Source organism: Paroedura picta, chromosome 6, assembly GCF_049243985.1.
Source record: "Paroedura picta isolate Pp20150507F chromosome 6, Ppicta_v3.0, whole genome shotgun sequence".
In the NCBI taxonomy this organism is placed as follows: domain Eukaryota; kingdom Metazoa; phylum Chordata; class Lepidosauria; order Squamata; family Gekkonidae; genus Paroedura; species Paroedura picta.
In genome coordinates, this window is record NC_135374.1 from 10959561 (window position 1) to 10985278 (window position 25718).

At 48.6% G+C, this 25718-nt stretch overlaps 1 protein-coding gene across 1 annotated transcript in view; it reads left to right on the plus strand.

The window, feature by feature from the left end:
- The first annotated feature begins 24750 nt into the window (after window positions 1-24750).
- The window catches only part of LOC143839419 (glutamate carboxypeptidase 2-like), a 33214-nt gene continuing 32246 nt past the window's right edge, over window positions 24751-25718 (plus strand). The window contains exon 1 of the mRNA XM_077341410.1: window positions 24751-25144. Coding sequence (XP_077197525.1) covers window positions 25024-25144 — 121 coding nt within the window. The 5' untranslated portion in view covers window positions 24751-25023. The remainder of the gene's footprint in view (window positions 25145-25718) is intronic.

Below are 25718 nucleotides of genomic sequence, written 5' to 3' on the forward strand. Positions count from 1 at the left end.
ACAGGATGCTGAATTAGATGGACCCCTGATCTTTTCTAGCTGGGCTCTTCCTACATTTTCTGTGACCGGTGAGTTTTTACCAGCTGGACTGTCCCTGTATCTTTAATGGCTGTACAAACTAAAAAAATTTCGGCTTATCCTGCAGCACTGAGGAAAACACCGCTTGCCGACATGTTCTCTTCTGCCGGGTAACGGTGCCAGAATCCCATCCCCCTTACTATGAAATGAGCACCATGTATTTGTACAGTGCCAAACATCTGAGGTGCTTTGTAAATATTAAACCATATTTTTCAGAAAATCCCCTCCTTTCTCAGCAACGTCATGTCAGATAGACAATCTAATGACGGGGCACTGAAAATTCGGTTGTGAGAATTTCAATCTGGGCCAGGTAAATAAATCTGCATGCCCCCCTCCCCGCCCCCCAAGCTGGGGAGATCCTCCTGTCTGCCTCTTGCCTGAGGAATGGAGAGGTGCCTGATAATTAAGTCTCCAAAGAAGATGTTTGTTTTGGCCAGCGCCCTGCTTTTAATTCACACTCTTGCTCTGACATATTTGGGAGCGCCACTTCCAACTCCCTGAATGCCATTTCCTCTTTTCCACTTCCTTGCCTGTTTTGCGGCTCGCCCGTGGAGTGATGAACAATCTTCGCCAGGTGTTAATGGAAGGCGACGGAGGAAAGCAAACGGCTTTTGCATGGGGAATTAGCAAACCCGATGGCAGACGTTCAAGCGCTTTTAGCCATTTCTGGCCTGGGGAGCTTGGCTGAGAAGAAATTTGCTTGCTCACAGCTTAGCCTGGGTCCATGGCAGGCTTGGGCAACTTGACTCACCAAGCCAAAAGAATCCCATTTGCCGCATATTGTGTTGAAGAAGAGCTGCAAGTTGAAGCTGGCTTTTTATACCTCGCTTTTTGCTATCCAAAGTAGTCAAAAAGTGGCTTGCAATCACCTCCCTTTCGTCTCCCCACAAAAGACACCCTGGGAGCTAAGTGGGGATGGGAGAGCTCTAAGAGAACTGTGACTGGCCCAAGGTCACCCAGCTGGATGCATGTGGAGGAGGAATGGGGAATCTGTTGGGACTTTTGGACTTGGGTTGGTCTGGAGTCCCTCCAGAGAAACAGAGGTGCAGGGTAACAGAGTGGGCCATTCCACACAACTTAAATGTAGCCGAAGTCTTACCTTTTGTAAACACTATTCATTTAACATTCCGCATGACGTTGTAAACAAACCGCAAAACTTCCGCCAAACTCTCAGAATTTTATAGCGCTTAGGGGGAAATCCAGAAAAGTGGATTCCCCCTGAAAAAAATGCTACACTTCTGAGCACAAGCCGCAACACATCAGCAAAATACATGTGCGTTCTCAAAATAGCGGTAGAAAGAATGTCCCTCCCTCGCTCTCACCCCCGAGCTTCCGGAGACGCGATCGCCATTTCCCCCCCCTTAAACTGGCGAAACCAACGAATAAATGAGGCTTCTTCGGCTGAAGTCCCTCCACAGAAGTGCTTAACAGTCAAACAAAGCTCCCTTCTGCAATTGTCTTTAAAATTTCCGCGCACAATACAGCCACCTGTTCGACACTGCCCGTAATTTCGGCCAGAAATTGCACCCATCTTTTTTTTATTTGACGAGCGTGTAAATGATTAAGCGCCAGCGCCTACACCAGCAAAAAAGGTCTTTTTGAGACACTGAATGAACAAATATTTCTTGCTACTGGTGTTTTAAAGGGAAAGGGGCTTTTTGGGAGCACAAACACAACAGTTCATTGGCTGTTCTGTTTGATTGAAAGCCAGGGGCAGGAAGAAGCGCAGAAAAATATCGCCTCCTTTCTAGCGATTCCAGCGAGACCAGAAACCTGTGGGGAATTAATAGGTCGGGACTTCAATATTCCGCTAGAATTGAAGGTGTGCGGAATGATGAAATTCCACTATTAAATATATTGTTTCTGCATACTGCAAACATTTAGCAACATTGGTCATTGTGCGGAATGTGAAGGAGGAATGGGGAATCTGTTAGGACTCATGGACTTGGGTTGGTCTGGAGTCCCTCCAGAGAAACAGAGCTGCAGAGTAAAAGAGTGTTTTGAAAGAATGCAGTTATTAGTTATTAGTGACTTAGGCCCAGTCCCAGTTCAGGCCCACCTACCTCACAGGGTTCCTGTTGTGTGCAGAGGAAAGGAAGGTGATGGTAAGCCGCTATGAGACTCCCCCATGTAGTGAAAAGTTGTGGGGAGAGAAAAGGGAAGGAGTTTGTTAGCCCCTTTGAGACTCCTTAGGGCAATGAAAAGCAGGATATAAAACCCAACTCTTCTAATGAGTAGGACGTTTGAACTTCCATGTTTTGAGACTCTATATTATTTCAAAGAGTTACAGATCCATCGAAAAGTCATTAAAACACTCAGAGCCCTGATACATGAGCTATTCGTTCTGTCTGGTCAGTCTTACCATTACTGAGGGCCTTGCTTTAATTAAAGGCTGTTTTCCCTGATAACTAATAGCAGAGTCTTCTGAAGGAGCGCTGGGTCTGAGAGGTCATTAAGAGAACACCTAAAGCAATCCAGTGGTGCTAATTTGAAAGCCATCAGGACCCAGAGTTTTATCTGTATGTGGTTGTTTGTTGTTGTTTTAAAAGGGACCCCACTTATTAAAGCACAGAAAACCTTTAAAACAAAGGAATACTGAAAAGGAAGTGAGGATATTGGCTCACTGAGAGGAAGTGTGAGGGATGGACTAGGGCCTAGTCTGCACACAATAGATAATGCACTTTCAATGCACTTTAGAAGTTGATTTTCCTGTTCTGCACAGGAAAATCCAGCTGCCAAAGCACATTGAAAGTGCATTATCCTACGTGTGCAGACTAGGCCTAGGTTAAGTCTGTGGGTTCGGTAGACACGGACCACCAAGTTCTTGCCAAACAACCATCTCTTTATTACTCCAGCACCAACTTCGAACACCGAACATGCAACGTAGACACAACACGAACTTATATACAGCTTGGCCAACCAAAGAACCTGCTAAAGAAGCACATCTGACCTCAACCAGGGCCAGAGCTTTCTCTGTTCTGGCCCCCACCAGGTGGAATGAACTCCCTGAAGAGATCAGGGCCCTGCCGGAACTATCACAGTTCTGCAGAGCTCTTCCGCCAGGCATCTGGTTGAGGTCAACTGAACCAACAACATTTGCTGGGGGCCCCAGAAACTCCATCTCCATAGAATCATAGAAGGGACCTCCTGGGTCATCTAGTCCAACCCCTGCGCTATGCAGGACACTCACGACCCAATCACTCATCCCCTGTAACCTGCCTTCACAGAATCAGCCTCTCCGACAGATGGCTATCCAGCCTCTGTTTTAAAATCTCCAAAGATGGAGAACCCACCACCTACAGAGGAAGCCTGTTCCACTGACTATCACATGGATCTCTGTGGCCAGACAGTCTGGGGGCAGGTAGGGTGTTAGCAGCCGTGCTTGGGAAAGATGATAAAATGGTGTGTGCACTACCCCTGTGACCTGCACCTCCATCATCAGGGAGGCATCCAGGATTACTCCCAAATTCCCTGCTGTCATGCCCCCACAAAAGTGGTAAGACTTGCTATGACTTGATGTTGGAATTGCAGTCAACAAGTAATTTGGTGAAGTCAACCCTGAAGGACTTTTATTAAACTGCTAGAAAGCTAAGCTGAACCTATGCGCTCACTAGTGACACCGAATGGTCACTGCTGGGATTGCAATGGAAAAATCCCAGGCACATGACTGGAATTTCCTTTGTTTAAGCATTGCTATGACTCACATTCTCTTTTTTCAGGAAGAGAAGGTTCTTCTGCTTGCAAAGAGGAAGGACTCCTCCATTACGTTCTCAGCTCTCTCCATCTACTGATGCGTGGGCATGTAGTCCTGCTTGCAGCCTAGCCATAGGAGCTTGCAGTGTGCTTCTTTGTACCTATTTTTTAAGCTTTTGTGCACTGCTTCAGTGAGACCCAAGAAGAAGAGTATGATATATATTCATGCATAATATTTCCAGTAATTATTCCTTTTAAACCTCAAAGCACTATGGCTGGGAATCTATGCCTCATCCTCAAAAGGTGACCTATAACTACAAAGCCTCTGCAAAAACTCTGCAACTCTATTTTTTCTGGAGGGACTCAGGGCCAAGTCTTGTCCACAAATCCCAACACCTGACAGCAAAATAAATAAACCAAGGCACCAAAGATTCTCTCTATCTAATTATTTCTGTCACTCCATAATCTCTATTTCTTTTGGAATTCTGCACGATGTGCACACTTTTGATTTCCTTTTGGTACTTCACATGGCATTCCTCTTTCTGCAAAAACATAAAGGCCTAAGAATGTATTCGATGTTCATGCATGCCTCGGGTGCACAATGAGAAATATTTATTTGGGATGACAGAAGGATGAAAAATTCACAATGCAATTTTTTTGGAAATAAGCAGCATTTTAAAAAACGAGTCATCTGGAAAGTTTGACTCGAAGCTCCCTCGTTCTCTTTTCTTTGAGAAGTTGGACGGTGCGAGGTCACGTCCTTATCTAGCTATCTTTTCTTGAGATGAGCAAAACACAGAACTGGATAGTCAAACTGGATCCAGTGGGAATGTCTGTGAATGGCAGGGAGAAGCCATTTTTTGACATTTCCTATGTCTTGCTGCTGACCTCCACCTCTTCCACGCTGTTCCTGGGGGGGGGGGTGTCCATGTCCAAGAGTATCATGGGGGGGCATCTTGAACTGCAGAGGGTGAGGGATGCAGGAAGTCTCATGCTGCTGAAAGTCCTTCTCAAAGGGTAGCTGTCTTGGCCTGCAGTAGAAGAGCTAGATTTGAGTCTGCGTTAGAGAGTGACAAGATTTGTGGGGTATGAGCATTCAAGGGTTATGCCTCCCTTCATCAGATACAAATAGGAAAGGAGATACCCATGTCCTTATATCCCACTCAGAAAGTAGAAGAGGCGGTACAAAGATGGGATTCAGGAGGTAGAGCAGCCTTTTTCAACCTTTTGACAGTGGAGGAACTGCCAAAATATTTTTCAGGCTTTGAGAAGGCCTGGAAGAGGTGTCAGGCCCCTTCAGAGAAGTAAGATGTGGAAGCCAGCCGGTCAATCGATTGATCATTTACCATTTCCATTGTGGAGAAGGAAGCCTGTAGAGACTTTCCCAAGCAGGGTTTCATGAAACCCTGGGGTTTCTTGACGGCCCTGGAAGGGTTTCCAAAATGGGTGGGAATTAATTCATGTTTATATATTTAAAAATCTCGTTAAACATTTATTGGGTGATCTGGCTGTATATGGCCATGTCAACCTGCCCCCTTCCCAAAACAGGCCTGGAGGAGGAGGGGAGGGGCCATGGATGGGCGTGTCCACAGCTCTGCTTCCCAACCATATTCTGCACTGATCGTACCACTTCTGGGGTTTCTCAAAGACTGAAGAATGTTTCAGGGGTTTCTCAGTGGGAGATAAGTTGAGAAAGGTTGCTGGAGAGCAACAAGGGAAGTGGGCTCCAGTAACAGCTAGGGATGTCAGTGGCCATCCAAATTTCTGGGAAAGGCCGCGTAACCCCTGGGGAGCTCCTGCACAATGGCAGGGCTTCCTAGGAAACATGGTTGGGAGTCCCTGATGTAGAGGAACAGCACTAAAATATAATCGGCTTGATTAGAGCAGGGGAGGAATGCTTAAGGGCAGAAAATTAGCATCTGTAGTCAGAAGAATTTTCTGATTTTCTGCCCCTGAGCACCCAATTCACAACTACCTCCCCACTCACAATGACCCCAATTCCTTGCCCAAATGAAAACCCCCAGAATCCCTGCCAGTCTGGCCTGGAAGAAATTTGCCTCCCCATCTCAAAATGGCAATCGACATTTCCCTGGGCTTGCAAGGAAGGGCCACAAGAGCCAAGCTCAGACACAATCCCTTCTGCCCACCATCTGCCTAAGTACATAAAAATCAGTATTTATGTCAGATGACCATCTAGCCTCTGCTGAAAAACTTCCAAAGAAACAGAACCCACCATGTCCTGAGGAAGCCACTCTCTGTCAGGAAATATTTTCTCACCCCCTCCGGCACACAGGGGCCGTTCAGGATTTCACAAACCTCTTGGATGTCCTTTTGCATGCGATGTGCACTGATTGATACCAGTAGATGTGTCATGTTCCATTATCAGCTTGGCGTGTGTGCCTTCACTCGCAAACAGCGCATTGTGTTCCTCTGAAGGGGCTTGAAAATGTTGAGAAACTCCACGAGGTGGTGACATATTTTCAATGAGCCGTCTGTCAGGAACGTCATCCACCCTGTCTCGAGAATGCCACAGACATAACAGAGAGATTTTATCTTGAGTTCAGCGCCACCTCTGCGAAATAATGACACACAGTTCAAGGATACCATGTAATATTATCTGATGATTTGACATGACAGGACCAGGAGTAGGACAAATGTTTCCCCTTGTATTGGAGTGGTTAAGAGTGGCAGACCCTAATCTGGAGAGCTGGGTTTGATTCTATAGTCCTCTACCACATGAAGCCTCCCGGGTGACCATGAACCAGTTTGGTGTAGTGGTTAGGAGTGTGCAGACTTCTAATCTGGCGAGCTGGGTTTGATTTCTTGCTCCCCCAAATGCAGCCAGCTGGGTGACCTTGGGCTCGCCACGGCGCTGATAAAGCTGTTCTGACTGAGCAGGAATATCAGGGCTCTCTCAGCCTCACCCACCTCACGGGCTGTCTGTTGTGGGGAGAGGAAATTGAAGGCGATTGGAAGCCGCTTTGAGCCTCCTTTGGGTAGAGAAAAGCGCCATATAAGGATCAACTCTTCTTCAGTAATATCGGGGCTCTCTCAGCCTCACCCACCTCACAGGGTGTCGGTTGTGGGCAGAGGAAAGGGAAGGCGACTGTAAGCCGCTTTGAGACTCCTTTGGGTAGAGAAAAGCGGCATATAAGGATCAACTCTTCCTCTTCTTCAATCGAGGTTCTCTCAGGACTCTCCCCACCTACCTCAGAAGGAACCTGGTGGGGGGGGGGAAGAAGGGAGGGCAATTGTAAGCTGCTTTGAGACTTCTTCAGGTAGAGAACAGTGGGGTATAAAAATCTGCTCCTTTTCCTCCAACTCCTCCTCTGTATGTTTCAGGAGCAAAATGTGATATTGGGGGTCCATAATCAAGCCCCCTAACATGGAACAGAGCAATAAAACACAGCTTTGGGGTGTGTGATATAGATAGGGCTGGGACATTGGGGAAGGAGGGGTTAAATCTTCCCATGCATGCAACTTCCCTGATAGATTTCAGTAAGGTAGTTTATTCTTCCCTTTCTTTTTCCCTGCAGCCCACCCTGAGTGTCTCTGTTAGACCAAGTGGAATATAACATACTACATAGATGTGAAGCTTCTGCTGGTTGCCACAATAAAATACCTTAATCTGGTGTAAAGATCAAATTATTGTAAAATTGCAAGCAGACCTTAATGATACGTTGCCAAGACTAAAGAAGATTAACATAAGGTTGTTGATATCCCTTCCCACTGCCTATTGCCCCTGACTCCCAGTCTCAGTGGGGAAAAAACAGACTCCTTTATGGTAATGTTAGCAAGGCCTTTGTAAACCAGCAAGAAGCTGAAGCCCTTTGCTTTTGCCATCCTTTGCAGAGCCTTTGATCTGACAAAATCGGGAGATGTCGTGCTACCTTCCCTCCCCTAGAACATGCTAAAACAAGAAATAAATAGAGATAGCCTGGAGGCCCATTTACAAATGAAGAAAATGGTAATCTTACGCCGTTGAAGGTAATCTGTGTTTGTAAAAATGGTAAAGGTGAAAAGAGAGTGTGTTTAAAGGAGGGCGGCAAAGATGGTGAGGGGTTTGGAGACCAAGACGTAGGAGGAAAGGTTGGGGGAGCTTGGTCTGTTTAGCTTGCAGAGGAGACGACTGAGAGGGGATCTGATAACCATCTTCAAGTATTTAAAAGGCTGCCATGTAGAGCAGTGGTCCCCAACCTTTTTATCACTGGGGACCGGTCAACGCTTGACAATTTTACTGAGGCCCGGGGGGATAGTCTTTTGCCAAGGGACGTCGCCGCCGCTGCCTGAGCCCCTGATCCACTTGCTTTCCCATCAGCGCCCCTGACTTCCTGTGGCCCGCTGGGGGGTGCTACCAGCAGCAGCTGTGCATTGCCATGCCAAGGGGGAGCCCCTGCCATGGCGGCCGCCGGTGAGCTGGCAGCAGAGTGGCAGAGTAGCCCCTGAGGCAGCAGCCAAGGAGGAGAACGAGGAGGAGCCATGGCCCAGGACCAACTGATCAACCGGCAGGTACCGGTCCCTGGAGGGAATGGACCAAAATCAATCGGATGAAATTAATCCAAAAGAAATTCCATCTAAACATCTGGAAGAAGTTCTTGACAGTCAGAGCGGTTTCTCAGTGGAACAGGCTTCCTCGGGAGGTGGTGGGTTCTCAGGAGATTTTTAAACAGAGGCTGGAGAGCCATCTGATGGAGAGGCTGATTCTGTGAAGGTTCAAGGGGGTGGCAGGTGACAGTGGATGAGCGAGAGGGTTGTGAGTGTCCTGCATAGATGACCCAGGAGGTCCCTTCCAACTCTATTATTCTAAACATCCGTCTAAACATCTGGTAGAAGTTCCTGACAGTTACAGCAGTTTCTCAGTGCAACAGGCTTCCTTGGGAGGTGGTGGGTTCTCCATCTTTGGAGATTTTAAAACAGAGGCTGGAGAGCCATCTGACGGAGAGGCTGATTCTGTGAAGGTTGAAGGGGGTGGCAGGTGACAGTGGATGAGCGAGAGGGTGGTGAGTGTCATGCATTGTGCAGGGGGTTGGACTAGATGACCCAGGAGGTCCCATCCAACTCTATTATTGGGGTAAGGAGAGTGGGGAGTATATCCTCTAATCTGGAGAGCTGGGTTCGATTCCCTGCTCCTCCCCCTGCAGCCAGCTGGGTGACCTTGGGCCAGTCACAGTCCTGATAGAACTGTTCTCACACAGCTGTCCTGTCAGAGCTCTCTCAGCCTCGCCTACCTCCCAGGGTTTCTGTCGTGGGGAGAGGCAAGGGAAGGTGATTGTAAGCCCCTTTGAGATAGTGAAAAGTGGAATATAAAAACCAATTCTTCTTTGGGCATGAACTTAATTTGGAAAATAAAGGAATGGGGAAAAGAATAGACTGTAACAACTGTCTGGAGGAGTCAATTTGTGATTTTAAAAAAATAAGAAGGCGGTGGAGAGAGTTATACCCCCTCCTTAAAGTTGCCAATATATGGTGGGGGTGGGGGGGGGGAGTAGAGCATTTTTTTTAAAACTCCTGGGCTCTTTGCCAGCTTACTTCTTTTCTCTTTCTTTTTCCGTGAAAGCCAGAAACGTGGGCTTCCTGCCAGAATTCTTTTCGTGAAACCAGAACTTTAGCAGCATAACTCATCATCAGCATTTTTTTTTTCACTCCCGAAACAAAAGCACTTCAAAGGGAGACTCCGGTGGGAGGGGGCTGGGCTCCCCAGTTTAATTGTTCGATGGCACTCACCTGGGTTGAAGGGTTAGGGAAAGGGCTCTTGCTGGGCTACAGGTGTTAAATGAGCTTAGCACAATGGCCAATTCTTTTGGAATCCTTCTTTCAGCAGTGGGAAGTGGCATCAGGTCACAGCTGAACTATGGTGACTCTGCATCATCATCATCATCATCATCATCATTATTATCATTATTATCATTATCATCATCATTATTATCATTATTATCATTATTATTATTACTTTATAAACCACCCCTCCCTGCAAGGACTCGGGGCTCTGCACAACGTATTATAATTGACACAAAACAGATTCGATAAAATCATATGCAATAAAAAAAAGCGTTTTAATACCATCAGCCTAGAGCTGGCCTGTTCTCCCCATCAATCTCATTGGCCAGTTGTGCTGGTATGTTTGGGGGAGGGGGAATGTGTTTTGGGAGGAGGGGGAGGCCCATTGATTTTGTCGCATGCTCCGTCCTCAACCATACGTCTGGCGGAAGAGTGCCGTTTTGCAGGCCCTGCGGAACTCTGATACTTCCCTCAGGGCCCGGATCTCTGCTGAAAGCATATTCCATCAAACTGGTGGGATTTCTCAGCTCTGGCCCTGATCAAGGCTGGACACACTTCTTTGGGGCCAGAGATGGACAGCGTATTGGCATTTGATGACCTGTGCTCTTCAGGGAGTGTGTTGGGTGAGGCAGTCCCTCAGGTGTGCAGGGCGTGGACCACATATGGATCACATATGTCCTTGAACCAAAACCTTGAACCGGATCCGGAATTCTGGAATTCAACTGGCAGTCAATGCAACTGCTGGAGAACAGGTTGACTATGAGTCCTCCACAGCAGGGGTAGTCAACCTGTGTTCCTCCAGATGTCCATGGACTACAATTCCCACGAGCCACTGCCAGCAAATGCTGGCAGGGGCTCGTGGGAATTGTAGTCCATGGACATCTGGAGGACCACAGGTTGACTACCCCTGCTCCAGAGTGTCCTCCTGAGGTCACTACTGAAGAGCATTTACACTTTGGTGATGCCAATACTTGTAGACCTCTGTATATTGGATACTATAGAACCATTTGGAGAGTGAAACATCTACAGTAACATATCACCATAGGATTAAGTTTATGTTCTTCTGATACATGTTCATAGAATCATAGAGTTGGAAGGGTCCATACAGGCCATCTAGTCCAACCCCCTGCTCAACGCAGGATCAGCCCAGAGCATCCTAAAGCATCATTGATCATTGATCATCATTCATCATTGATAAGAATTCATTTAAAGAGGATCTATTGATAAAAAATATTAAGAGTATCACATATCACTGACAAAGATACTGAAAACGAAAAATACCCAGGAGTTCGTTTTGATTTGGAAAGTTTGAGAAATTGTTTCTCGGTGGAATAAAGCCACTGCCAACTTGAAAATCATTTCTTTTGCTCACGTTTTGGACCAGCTGCAGTTTCCAGATCAAGGCTGGCGGTGGGCCTGCATAGAGTGAGTGACAGCAATCTAGCTATAGGCGATCGTCACATGGATCATTGTGCCAAGATTGCAAAGAAAACCCGTAGAGTTTTCTTTGGGTTGTCAGGTTCAGCAGCATTGCTCGCAGGGGATAGGAATGCTTTTCAGGAGCTTCGTGCCATGCTGAAATCACCATGGAGTGAGGCAGGCATGCCAGAGACATTGGGAGCGATGCTCTGGCTTTTGGGCAAAACTCTATGGTAGAATTTGCTTCAGCCCATAGAGTTTTTAGAGCCTCTTGTGGCGCAGAGTGGTAAGGCAGCCGTCTGAAAGCTTTGCCCATGAGGCTGGGAGTTCAATCCCAGCAGCCGGCTCAAGGTCGACTCAGCCTTCCATCCTTCCGAGGTCGGTAAAATGAGGACCCAGTTTGGTTGCTGGGGGGCAAACGGTAATGACTGGGGAAGGCACTGGCAAACCACCCCGTATTGAGTCTGCCATGAAAACGCTAGAGGGCGTCACCCCAAGGGTCAGATATGACCCGGTGCTTGCACAGGGGATTCCTTTACCTTTACCTATAGAGTTTTACCCAAAATCTAGAGTGCCCCTCTACCAGGTCTCACGTGTCTCAAAGCAGCTGACAATCACCTTGTCTTTCTCTCTGAACAACGAACACCTTGTGAGGTAGGTGGGTCTGAGAGAGCTCTAAGAGACCTGCGAATGAGTGGGCCTGTGAATGAGCGGGGAAGGAAACCTGGTTCTCTAGAACCGAGTCCACCTTTAAATAGATACATACAAGGGGTAAAAATCAAGCAAATGGTTTATGCATAATATCAGAGTCCATCTACCAAAGCAGCTGTTTCCTCAAGGGGAACTGATTCCTGTAATCTGGTGATGAACTGTCATTCTGGGAGTTCTCCAGCATATAAATCTCAAAATAAATAAGTACAGGGCTGGCGAAGAAGAATCCTGCAGAATGCCTTACATTTCTACCAGGCCTGTCTTCAGGAGACCCTGCTGCCACCTGGTGACGTTATGCTATACTCCTGCGTACCGTTTCCATCAGGGGTAGTCAAACTGCAGCCCTCCAGATGTCCATGGACTACAATTCCCAGGAGCCCCTGCCAGCGTTTTCTGGCAGGGGCTCCTGGGAATTGTAGTCCATGGACATCTGGAGGGCCGCAGTTTGACTACCCCAGCAACTTCTCATTTTCCGAAGTGTGTGCGTCTAACTTCACAGACAATTCGAATGCCCAGAAGCAAACAAACGTCACTGTTGTCTAAAATCTCCTGTTCTTTCAGCCAATAATTACCTCTCGAAAACATGAGAGGGCATTTTTATTCCAAAGTATTGTCTGGGCCGGAGGCGTGCTTTCAGTGCAGGTCTTTCTCAGTTGCCGTATGTTTTGTCGTGATTAGCCGCTCAGCTTCTTCCCCCATTTCTTTGCCTTGGCTTCAGGTCTCACGGAGTCCGTATTGCAGAATAGGTTTGACAGATTAAGTCCTGCTTCCACTTCTCCCCGGCACTCCCTCGGAACCCAGGTTTTCTCAACCAGGGTTTTGTGAAACCCTGGGGTTTCTTGACGCTTGGGTGATAGATGACCATATATTGTCATGTCAACCCCTCCCTCTTCCCAAAATGGCCAGTGATGGTCCCAGAGGGGGTGCGGAGTGGAGGGGCCCTGGGTGGGCTTATACACAGCCGTGTTTCCTGTCCATCTTCTGCATGATCGTGCCATGTCTGGGGTTTCTCAAAGCCTGAAGAATGAATCATAGAATCATAGAATCATAGAATCATAGAATCATAGAATCATAGAATCATAGAATCATAGAATCATAGAATCATAGAAGGGGCCATACAGGCCATCTAGTCCAACCCCCTGCTCAACGCAGGATTAGCCCTAAGCATCCTAAATCATCCTAAAAAGGTAAAGGTAAAGGTATCCCCTGTGCAAGCACCGAGTCATGTCTGACCCTTGGGGTGACGCCCTCCAGCGTTTTCATGGCAGACTCAATACGGGGTGGTTTGCCAGTGCCTTCCCCAGTCATTACCGTTTACCCCCCAGCAAGCTGGGTACTCATTTTACCGACCTCGGAAGGATAGAAGGCTGAGTCAACCTTGAGCCGGCTGTTGGGATCGAACTCCCAGCCTCATGGGCAAAGCTTTCAGACGGCTGCCTTACCACTCTGCGCCACAAGAGGCTCCATAATCATCCTAAGCATCCTAAATGCTTCAGGGGGTCCTCAATGGTAAAAGAAGTTGAGAAAGGCCAACATAATCCGAGGAAGATTCATATAGGATGTTGGGTTGGGTTGCCAAGCCTGGTTCCTCTGAGAGCTTTGGAAGCGGGGCAAAGGATAGAGATGACATCGCAGGATGCCTTGACCTGGAAATGACCTCAGTGTGCCAGGTGGCCATGTGCAGTTTCCCCATAACTAAAGAGGACTAAAGGGAACATCCGTATCCAGATGCAATAGGCTTCTAGGTAAGGAGGGGCTGTCAAGAGCATCTGTTTGACACGAGGAAGTTCCCAGGTTCAAACCCCAGCATCTCCAGTGAAAAGGACCAGGTAGTAAGACCTACTGAGTAGGTGATGTGAAAGATCTCAACCTGGTGAGCCACAGAGAGGGGCCATGGCTTCAGTGGCAGAACAGCTGTTTGGCATGTAGAAGTTCCCAGGTTCAATCCCCAGCATCTCCAGTCAAAAGCACCAGGTAGTAGGTGATACGAAGGACCTCTGCTTCACTTGGAAGATGCTGTAGCTCAATGGTAGAACATCTGCAGGGCATGCAGAAGGTTCCAAGTCCAGTCCCCAGTATTCCCAGTTAAGTTGAATGACCTCCAGTCAGGACCCTCGAGAGCCCCTGCCAATAAGAGCAGACAAGGCTGATCTCAGTCATTTAAAGCAGGGGTAGTCAAATGCTGGCAGGGGCTCATGGGAATAGTAGTCCATGAACATCTGGAGGACCACAGGTTGACTGCCCCTGATTTAAAGAACCAGTCAGGTGTGGTGGTTAAGAACAGCAGCCTCTAATCTAATTGAAGAACACCCTTGAAATGGTTTTGTTTAATTTTGTAAACTATCAATATTAATTGTTAAAGGGGGGGAGGGATGCTCAATGAACTTTTGCAAAAATGGAAAAAAAACAACTGCCCTTATATGTGTGTCTCCCCCCCCCCCCACACACACACGCCTTAAATAAATATGTTTTCTACTTTGGAAACATACAGTATGTGACTAAAGCCATAGTAACTAAAGAACCAGCTTGGTGTAGTGTTGAGAATGGAGTCCTCTAATCTGGAGAGCCAGGTTCAATTCCCTGGTCCTGGCCATGCAGCCAGCTGGGAGACCTTGGGCTAGTCACAGTCCTGTTAGAGCTATTCTCACAGAGCAGTTCTCTCAGAGCTCTCTCAGTCCCAGGATGTCTGTTATGGGGAAAGGGAGGGAAGGCAATTGGAAGCCACTTTGAGACTCTTTGGGTAGTGAAAAGTGGGGTATAAAAACCAACTTTTCTTCAAAACAGGATGCTATACACTGAACCTGGCATCCTCTACACATCGACATGCCAAGCAGATGCTGTACCATTAAACCATCACCTCCCCTCCCCTAGTGAAATTAGGACTTAAAAAAACCACAGATTGTCCTTTCTGTTTTGCTTCTCATCTGGCTGATTCTCTGTCGTCTTCGTTCTTTCGGAGGCCTCCTGTGCCTTCTCCTCAGTCCTAATATAACTTTGTGAGGATCTGTCGCTATTCTATTAGAAAGACAAGTGATGAAAGATGGCTGACGAATTCCCAGGGCCAGATGTTCTCTCCAACTGCTTCTGGGAGAGACAAAGACCCTCTGCAGATATGTCACTGGGTAATCATTCTGTGCTCGACAACATCTGGACCACTTTGAGATGCCTCAGGTAACCCTCAAGGGCATCGCTCCCAACGTCAAAACCTTCTGCACCTGGCGGCTTGGGGTAATGGATGTCTCCATCAGGTGACGGTTTATTCAGAAGGGAGAAAACAAACAAGTGGGTTGAGAAGAAAACAACAACAACAACAAAGTTAGACAATTCCGTTTTGTTTTGGGTGGTTTTGGGACGTGAGCGACAGGTTGCAGGGAAATATGGGCCCATATTCAGCCGGTGCTTTGTCATCTGCACTGGTTACCAGTCTGCTTCCGGGTCAAGTTCAAGGTATTGGTATTGACCTTCAAGGCTATACGTGGTCTGGGTCCCACTTACCTGCGGGACCGCTTGGTTGCTTATGCCCCCCACAGGGCTCTTTGCTCTGTAGGTATGAATCTACTGGTAGTCCCGGGCCCTCAGGACACTCGCCTGCCCTCGACCATGGCCAAGGCCTTTTTGGTCCTGACCCCAAGCTGGTGGAATGAGCTCCCAGAAGAGCCAAGGGCCTGGTTGGGATTGTCAGCTTTCTGCAGGGCCTGCAAGATGGAGCTTTTCCACCAGACATATGGTTGAGGCTGGGGTGGAGTCCCGATGTTTCAATCTGAGGATCCCCTATGGCAGAGGTAGTCAACCTGTGGTCCTCCAGATGTTCATGGACTACAATTCCCAGGAGCCCCTGCCAGCGTTCGGGAGAGGAAAGGGAAGGCGATTGGAAGCCACTTTGAGCCTCTTTCGGGTAGAGAAAAGCGGCCTATAAGAACCAACTCTTCTTCTTCTTCTTCTTCTTCTTCTTCTTCTTCTTCTTCTTCTTCTTCTTCTTCTTCTTCTTCTTCTTGAGGGCCAACAGCAGGGCTTAGGGGCTGAGGTCTTCTCCTGAGGCTGTTTCCTATCACCAGTCATCAGAGGGTGACTAAAGTTTCCAATGCCAGGATGGGAAATACCTGGAGATTTGGGGGGTGGATCCTCAGTGGGTTGGGAAAGTGACGTCAATTGGGTATGATGCCATTGAGTCCACCTTACAAAATGGCCATTTTATCCAAGTGAACAGATTTCTTTTGCCAGGCGATGAGTTGTAATACCAGGGGATTTTCAGCCACCACCTGGAGATGAGCGACCCGAAGATTGACTGCCCCTGAATGTGGAGGTTCCCTTTAGAAGAAGAGGATTTTTGATACACTGCTTTTCACTACCCGAAGGCGTCTCTAAGTGGGCTACAATTGTCTTCCCTTTCTCTCCCCGCAACAAGCACCCTGTGAGGTAGGTGGGGCCGAGAGAGCTCTTACAGGATTGCTCTGTGAGAACAGCTCTAACAAGACTGTGACTGGTTCAAGGTCACCCAGCTGGCTACATGCAAAGGAGGAATGGGGAATCAAACCTGGCTCTCCAGATTACTTAACCGCAACACCAAGGCTTTAGTCACATGCTTTAGTCACATGCTCTATGGCTTTAGTCACATGCTTTATGTTTTCCAAAGTGGAAAAATATTTATTTAAGGTGTGCATGTGTGTGTGTGGAGGGGGGGATGCTTGTAAATGCACTTGTTTTTTTCCCTGTTTTGCAGAAGATTATTGAGCATTTCCCCCTCTTAACAATTAACATTGATTTTTTACAAAATTAAACGAAACCATTTCAAGGGTGTTCTTCAATTAACCTTGCTGTAAAAGACACGGAGCCTTCTGGAGACACTGTCTGTTTTTTTTCCCCTACCCGGCTCGTTTTCCTCTTGGTTTTGATTGGGCTCATTAATCACAGCGTCTTGTTGGAAAGATTATCCTATTTAAATAGCTGTATTATGCAACAGATGCTAACCAGGGGGCATTGTGCAGCGCGAACTCCCAACTGCTTAACCCGATTCTGATTTTCAGGTGCGCTCGTTCCAGGTGCCTCTTGGGAGACGACGCTGCGTTCGGAACAGCAACAGCAGAAAAGGGCTCTTCTCAGGACAAACAAACTACTTACAAGCAAACTTTGTTCCTTGCGAGAATTCTTTACCAGGTTGATTCAAAGAAAAGAAAACAGGGAGAGAGAGAGAGAGATGGTGATGGTCATGCGGTTTAGTGATCAGTGTCTCTGACGCCCAAGTTGACATTCCTGCACTGTCGTGAAGCACACCAGATGACCTTGGGCTGATTGCTCTCTCCTGACCTACCTCATAGGGTCGTTGTGAGGTTCAAACAGGGAAGGGCCCGCCATGTGCCACCCGGAGGACGTGGGATAAAAAAGATGCTAGATACACAATGAACACCACTCTCGCAGTTTGTGATAATATTTAACTAAAGTAGAGATGGTGTTATCCAGACTTAATTTTATCTATCTATGGATCCCATTTGAGGCCCTGTCCTTCCATCTAGGACAGTGGTAATCAACCTGTGGTCCTCCAGATGTTCATGGACTACAATTCCAATGAGCCCCTGTCAGCGTTTGCTGACAGGGGCTCGTGGGAATTGTAGCCCATGAACATCTGGAGGACCACAGGTTGACTACCCCGGATCTAGGAACTCAGGCAGAAAGCATAGGTGTTCCGCCTCATCGGTTTCATCTTCACCACGATCCTGTGAGGTGCTTGGGAAGGTGCACTCTATGACATTATACCCCACTGATGTCCCTTCTCTCCCAAATGTCAACCCTCTCCACCCCCCACCCCCCCAATCTCCAGGTATTTCCCAACCCAGAGCTGGCTGCCGTAGTTCTCATGGAAGAAATGGCTGCTTCGGAGGTGGACTCAGCATTACACTGTGCGGAAAGACTTCCTTCCCCAAATCTCCCCCCCCCCCCCGGCCTCCATATTGCAAATCTCCAGGAATGTCCAAGAACTCAAGGGCATCCAGTAAAGCTGATGGGCACTAGGTTCAGAATGGCCTAAAGGAAATACTACTTTACACAGTGAGTGATTAAAATGTGGAATTCGCCGTCAGAGGATGTAGTGATGGCCACGGGAATAAACAGCATTGGAAGGGGATCTAACAGATTAATGGAAGAAAGGCCTGTCAATGGCTACTAGCCCTATGCCTCTGATGTTCATGGCATCAACCCTATGCCCTGCTGCTGGGTCTTCATGTTCTCATGAAGGCTTCAGACTCTATTCCTCCTTTCTGGCCCTCCAGAGGAATTTGTTGGCTACTGTGTGAGACAGGATGCTAGACTAGATGGACCATTGATATGATCCAGCAGGGCTTTTCTTATGGTCTCATGAAGACTTCGACCTCTGTGTCCTGTTGTTGGCCCTCAAGAGGAACTGGTTGGCCACTGTGTGAGACAGGATGCTGGACTTGATGGACCACTGGTCTGATCCAGCAGGGCTTTTATATTCTTATGAATTTCTCAGCCACTATGTCCTGTTGTTGGTTCTCCAGGTGAACTGGTTGGCCACTGATATTCCTGCTCGGTCAGAACAGCTTTATCAGTGCTGTGGGGAGCCCAAGGTCACCCAGCTGGCTGCATGTGGAGGAGCGCGGAATCGAACCCGGCACGCCAGATTGGAAGTCCGCACTCCTAACCACTACACCAAACTATCAGAGTTCCTCAGGTGTTACACGCCCTTTTACAGAAGTTCAGATAGCTGCTGACATTACTAGACATCCCTTGAGCCCACTTCCCCTGTTGCTCTACAGGCCTAGTCTCTTCCTCCACAGTGGAAATGATAAAGGATGCCGGAAAAGTTGGAGGAGAGTGATAGATCAATAAATATAATTAGGGCTGACAGACAGAATCTGGCAGCTGGCGGGAGTCAGTGTTTGTAGAGAGACAGTGTCTCAGGGAAAAAAAATAAACAGAAAAAGAAGGCTTCCTCTTCTTACAGGAAGTTTTTACCATAGAGTTCCTGGTGATTAGGGAAAGACCTGGTGATGGAGGGTGGGTGGAGCCTGGGGATAATAGGGTTTGTGGGAGGGGAGGTACATTGTCATGATAAAATGTCAATAGAGTCCACCCTCCGAAGCAGCCATTTACTCCAGGGGAATTGATCTTGATTGTATGGAGATCAATTGTATAGTCAACCATATTGACAATTCCTAGAACACCCCCAAAGTGACAAAGGGTAGCTCTAGGAAATGCCAGGGACTCTATGGTAGGGACTTCCTGTAAGGAGAAGAACCCATGTTTTTCTTTTCAACTGGTCTCCTGCCACCTCTGGAAGCAGTAGCTGGCAACAGGGCGAGGGGAGGGGGGGGATACCTCGCCCTCGCCAGGGGCCGACAGCCCTACAAGCCTGTGTGTAGCACAACCCTCGGTGTATTTATTCTTGCACAGAATGGAAATGGCATAGCAAGAGGCAGAAAGCGGTTCTCCCGGTATCATAAATCTCAGGCAGGCGCTTGGCATTTAATTTTTATTATGGGCTGCACTGGATAGTGGAGGAAAGCCTATAAATAACAGGGTTGTTGGGTGTGTGTGTGTTTTTTTTAATGATGTCTCTCCCAAGGCCAAAAAATAAGAAAACCCAATCAAGGAAAGGTTAGTCCGGAGGGTGTTGTTTCACGATGGAGGGCTTCAAACTTTATGTTGCACAAACTCACAATTTATGAGGAGTTACAGCCTCGGACCAAACTCAAAGGAAACCCCTGCCCCCCCCCCCCACACACAGTATACTTCGCCTACTGAACTGTAAACCTTTGCTTGCTTCCCTGTGGCTGCCCATTCCATTCGTGGCTCCAGCTGGGTTTGAAGCGGTCATGTGAAGCAGCTCAGCGGCAATCCATCCATCCATCCCTCCATCTTCCCCTTCTCTGCTCTACCTGGCACAAAGCGGGAGAGATGGAGAGAAAAATGTCAACCCAGAACAAACCAGGTAACCAAAGTGCCAGGATCAAAGTGCAAATGCTGGCAGGGGCTCATGGGAATTGTAGTTAATGAACATCTGGAGGACCACAGGTTGACTACCCTTGCCCTAAGGCACAAAGGATCTTTCTGGTGGAAGGTCTGTACTATGCATGATTCACCAGTATATGAAGAATAGTCTACAGGGGGCATCAGGGGTTTAATCAACATATTTAGACTAGGAACTTCCTGGTGATTTTTTCAAATAATTTCCTCCTGTATCCTGATTGGCTCCATTGGCGATTTCCTGCTCCTTTAAGTACACTTCCTCCCTGCTTGCCTCCAGAACAGTGGTTAATCAATTAGTTCTGCCTCTCTCCTCTGTTCTTTACAAGATTGTTTCTCCTCTCGATACAGCTAGCTGTTCTTTTAGCAGCTGGTGGTTCACCCCTCCTTTTCGTATCTAAATTCTCCCAACATTTTCCCATCTCTTCAGCCCACCACCTGCCGCTCTTAGGGGAGAAGGGACCCTGAGGAATGGACATGAGGGGGTCTGCAGCAGGAAGGGGGTCTTGGCATGAATGGGCCATTTGGCCTGGATCCAACCCGTTGTCTTTCGACCCTTGTCTCAATCAACTGATGTTGCAGGCCCAACTTTTGACCACTCATGCCCACTGGAGATTTTGCTGCATGTCCCTCCCCTGCAGGAGCAAGCCGACTTTGGTGCTGAGACAGGGAGGCCATGGTCTGTCCCCTGAAAGTGAAGGCAGGGATCCCATCAGATGGAACACAGGATCCCTGACTGGCTGGAATTAATTCTCAGCTGCAGGGTAGGGCAAACAAGCAAGCAAACCCTTGAGCGCCAACGTGGCGTAGTGATGAAGAATGGCAGCCTCTGATCTGGAGAACCGGGTTCGATTCCCCACTCTCCCCATGCAGCCTGGTGGGCGACTTTGGGCCAGTGGCAGTTCTCTCAGAGCTCTCTCAGCCCCACCTGTCTTTTGCAGGGAGAGGAAGGGAAGGCGGTAGTAAGCCGCTTTGGAAATGGTGATCTAAGGAGGTGATGCTCCTAAGGAGGTGGCATAAAAACAGAATTTTCTTCTCCAGCCAGCAGTTGGAGGCGAGGGGTCATAGACGGATGGGTGTGTGTATCTCTCTCCCCCTCCTGGAAATGTTGGTTTCATGCAGCAAAAGGTCCGTATGCAAACAAATACTTAGTCCAGCTGTATCCATATTTGCCTGCAGGGAAAGGGGGCAAACAAGCGGCCAGAGGAGAAGCAGAAATCAGCATCTGTGGCTATTTGGCCTTCCATGTGATTGGTGCAATTGTTTGTCATTTCGCCTTATCCAGAGAAAGAACCGGGGTTTTCTGTAACTGGTTGTCTTGTTTAAAAGCCCAATTTGTGAGGGATGCTATTTCTTGTTTATTGCTGCCATCTAGTGGCCCACTTGCAGCACTGAGAAAAACTGAAAGGGAGACCACAGAAACTGCTTTATAAAAATATATATATATAAATAAACCTCATATTTTCTGAATGCACCGGCTTTCAGGAATGTGGGGGTGTTCTTTGATGTCTCCCTTTCAATGGAGGCTCAGATCATGAAAGTAGCCCAAATGGCGTTTTTCACGGTCAGAGTAGTTCAGCAGTGGAATAGGCTGCCTAAGGAGGTGGTGAGCTCCCCCTCACTGGCAGCCTTCAAGCAAAGGTTGGATACACACTTTTCTTGGATGCTTTAGGATGCTTAGGGCTGATCCTGCGTTGAGCAGGGGGTTGGACTAGATGGCCTGTATGGCCCCTTCCAACTCTAGGATTCTGTGATTCTGTGTGATTCTGTGAACAGCAGAGCTGGGATTGGGAGAATCAGAGAAGATTATGCCGCCATCATATTGTAATTGCTTGTTAACAGGGTTTATATTGTGATTTTATTGATCTGATACCTTGTAAACTGCCAGGAGATGGCTGTTGTTGAGAGGGATGATATAGAAATTGGAACATGAATGAATGAATGAATGAAGCACTGTCATTTTATGCCCTTTTTCCATTAAAAATATGCATTTTCAGTACAGTTCTGGAACAATGGCCTGCATTTATAAGGAGGGTAGGTCAGTTGTGAAGATGCAAAGCCACGTCAAGTGAAGAAAAGAACTCCTGATGGTTAAAGCAAAGCCTCAAAGCAGAGTTACAGTGGAAGACAAAAGCAATGAACACAGCACTGCACTCTCTCTGGCACTGATGATAAAATGATATTTCTTTGGGCAGACATTTTCCCTCTTGTCCGGCACTTGCCTTTTTTTTTTTTTTTTTTTGAAGTTTTCTTCTTGTGATCACCTGTTTATACTGAGATATGTGATATTTTTAAGAGCCTCTTGTGGCGCAGAGTGGTAAGGCAGCCGTCTGAAAGCTTTGCCCATGAGGCTGGGAGTTCAATCCCAGCAGCCGGCTCAAGGTCGACTCAGCCTTCCATCCTTCCAAGGTCGGTAAAATGAGGACCCAGCTTGCTTGCTGGGGGGTAAACGGTAATGACTGGGGAAGGCACTGGCAAACCACCCCGTATTGAGTCTGCCATGAAAACGCTAGAGGGCGTCACCCCAAGGGTCAGACATGACCCGGTGCTTGCACAGGGGATACCTTTGCCTTTTATGTGATATTTTACTCTTTTAATGCTTTGTTTGGATGGGTGTTATGGCTTCGGCTTCAGCAATAAATCCAAATCCCTTCCCAAGCAACGGCTGCTGGGGAGTCACCTAACGTTAAAGCTGATGATAAAGAAATGGGAATTGCTCAAGATTTCCTGCCCCTCATCTCTGCTCTCCATCAGAAGAGAGGCCAGGTCAGTCTGCCTGCAGCGGTGGCAAAGTGGCAACATCTGAAGAAGAAGAAGAAGAAGAAGAAGAAGAAGAAGAAGAAGAAGAAGAAGAAGAAGAGTTGGTTCTTATATGCCGCTTTTCTCTACCCGAAGGAGTCTCAAAGTGGCTTCCAGTCGCCTTCCCTTTCCTCTCCCCACAACAGACACCCTGTGAGGGAGGTGAGGCTGAGGGAGCCCTGATATTACTGCTCGGTCAGAACAGTTTTATCAGTGCTGTGGGGAGCCCAAGGTCACCCAGCTGGCTGCATGTGGGGGAGTGCAGAATCGAACCCGGCATGCCAGATTAGAAGTCCGCACTCCTAACCACTACACCAAACTGAAGAAGCAAGCAGTGACTCACAAAAACTCCCTCCCTGCCACAGATGTTGTGGTGCAACTGGACAGGTTGCTCTTTTCTCCCAAGAGCGATGGCAGACAAGAGATCAGAAGGATATTGTACTTTTTTATGCTATTAAAGGCTTGTTGTTGTTGATCAGGAGGAGACTGCGACTGGAAAGGGCAGCTAGGATGCCCCAGCTTAAGACTTAGAACCATAGAGTTGGAAGGGGCCACACAGGCCATCTAGTCCAACCCCCTGCTCAACGCAGGATCAGCCCTAAGCATCCTAAAGCATCCAAGAAAAGTGTGTATCCAACCTTTGCTTGAAGACTGCCAGTGAGGGGGAGCTCACCACCTCCTTAGGCAGCCTATTCCACTGCTGAACTACTCTGACTGTGAAATTTTTCCCCCTGATATCTAGCCTATATTGTTGTACTTGTAGTTTAAACCCATTACTGCGTGTCCTCTCCTCTGCAGCCAACAGGAACAGCATCCTGCCCTCCTCCAAGTGACAACCTTTCAAATACTTAAAGAGGGCTATCATGTCCCCTCTCAACCTCCTTTTCTCCAGGCTGAACATTCCCAAGTGCCTCAACCTATCTTCATAGGGCTTGGTCCCTTGTCAAAAGTAAGAGGGCCGTGTGTCCTTTTGCCACAATCGCTGTGCTTGTTCCTAGGTCTATGTGCAAGCTGGGCTCTGGGTTCTCAACAGTGGTAGCCAGCCTTTGGAAATTTACACATCCCCTGGCTAGTTTAACATCTTTACCTGGAGGGGCAAAACCACCCTGGACTTTTTTGGTGCTCGCCCTTGCAAACACTTTCCAGGACTGACCCTCGGAGAGCTGCCAAGGTCAAGCGACATCCTTATGTAGCAGGAAACTCTCTAACGCACTGACAACTTACACAGTCTTCCAGAAGAAGGGAGTTGTGGTCCGCACACAATGCCTTCCCTTAGGGGAGAGCTGACACAAGATCCAAGGCATTATATACCGGGAACGTATGGAAGAATATCTTTGGAGAATTCTGGATTTTTTGTCAAGAACAGGGTTTGCGGCTGGAAGAAAAGGCTGCACGACTTTTATTTCCATTTGTGTTCTGAATATGCACAACTCCACAACGGGACAAAAACTGCTGCCGGGTTCTTCCAGCACAGGGGAAGGCAGAGGACCCACCCCCTAGGTCACAGTCCAACCAGACTGGGCCTCTGAGATGAACGTAAGAGAAGCCATGTTGGAGCAAACCAATGGCCCATCTAATCTGACACTTCCATGTGCATGCATCTGATGAAGTGCGCATGTGCACGAAAGCTTCCACCCCTAATTTAATGTTGTTGGTCCTTAAGGTGCCCCTGGATTCAAGTGTTGTTCTGTTGCTTCAGGCTCACACGGCTACCCACCTGAATGTCCCTGACAGACAGATTCTAGACACATGGGTCTGCCGTATTCTGAATCCGATCCTTGGTCCAGCAAACAGCCAGCATGGTGTCGCAGTTAAGAGCGACAGACTCTAATCGGTGGAGCTGGGTTTAATTCCCCACTCCTCCTCCGCATGCAACCAGCTGGGTGACCTTGGGCCAGTCACAGTTCTCTTGGAGCTCTCTCAGCTCCACATACCTCACCGGGTGTCTGTTGGTGGGGGGGGGGAAAGGGAAAGGTGTTTATAAGCTGCTTTGGGACTCCTTCAGGCAGCGAAAAGTGGGGTACAAAAAGCCTTCTTCTTTGGTTCACACGGAGCAGTTCTCTCCGAGCTCTCTCAGCTCCAACTACCTCACCAGGTGCCTTGCTGGAAGGGAAAGCTGCTTGTAATCCACTTGGGGACTCCTTTAGGTAGTGAAAAGCAGGAGACAAATAAAATAGAGAGAGAGAAAAAAAAACCCAGCGCTTCTTCATTTGTTTTCACGGAGCAGTCCTCTCCGCCCCACCTCCCTCCCAGGAAAGGATCTCCCCTCTTCCCAGCCAGTCTCGCCTGCCCGGGCTGGCAGCGGCTCTCCGGGACCGAAGTCCGTCCCGCCGGAGCCTTCCCACTAGCGCTGCCGGGGGCTGGCCCGGAGACCCCCGCTGCCCGCCCCGGACGCCGCCCCCACGGAGCCCGCGGCGCCAAGCAGAGGCCGGCCTGCGAGGCGGTGCCAGGCGCTGCTCTTTGGACGCCGATCCCGGCTGCAGGCGCCGTCCCTCCGCTCCTGCCTGGCTGGCTGGCTGCGGGGAGACCTGGGCCCTGGCCGGGTAGGCTGGGCGGCGTCGGAGGATGTGGACGTCCCTGCGGGCGGCCAGCGCGGAGCCCGCCTTCGTCCGAGGGTCCCGCTGGCGCTGCTGGGCTCTGGCCGCGGCCGCCGCGCTCGGCGTCTTCCTCCTCGGCTTCTTCATCGGTACGGAGACGGGGAGGGGAACGGAGCCGCGTCCACAGCTGGAAGGAGATTTCATGTCACCCTTTTATAGCAGGCAACTTTAAAGGGGGATTAGGCAGACTCGCGGAGGAGACGTCTACCAGTGGCCACTAGCGACGGGGATTAAAGAGAACCTCCACATTCAGGGGCAGTCAACCTCTGAATCCCAGAGCCAGGAAGTGACAGCAGGTTAAGGCCTTGGGTCTCTGTGCGCTGCTGTTGGCCCTCTGGAGGAACTGGTTGGCCGCTGAGTGAGACGGGAGGCTGGACTAGATGGACGACTGGTCTGATCCAGCAGGGCTCTTCTTATGGAGGCCTCAGTCTCTATGGCCTGTTGTTGGCCCTCCAGAAGAACTGGTTGGCCACTTTGTCAAACAGGATGCTGGACTAGAGGGACCACTTGTCTGGTCTAGCAGGGCTCTTCTGATGTTCTCAGGAAGGCCTCAGCCTCTATGCCCTGTTGTTGGCCCTCCAGAAGAACTGGTTGGCAACTGCGTGAAACAGGAATCCAGACTAGATGGACCACTGGTCTCATCCAGCAGGGCTCTTCCGAAGT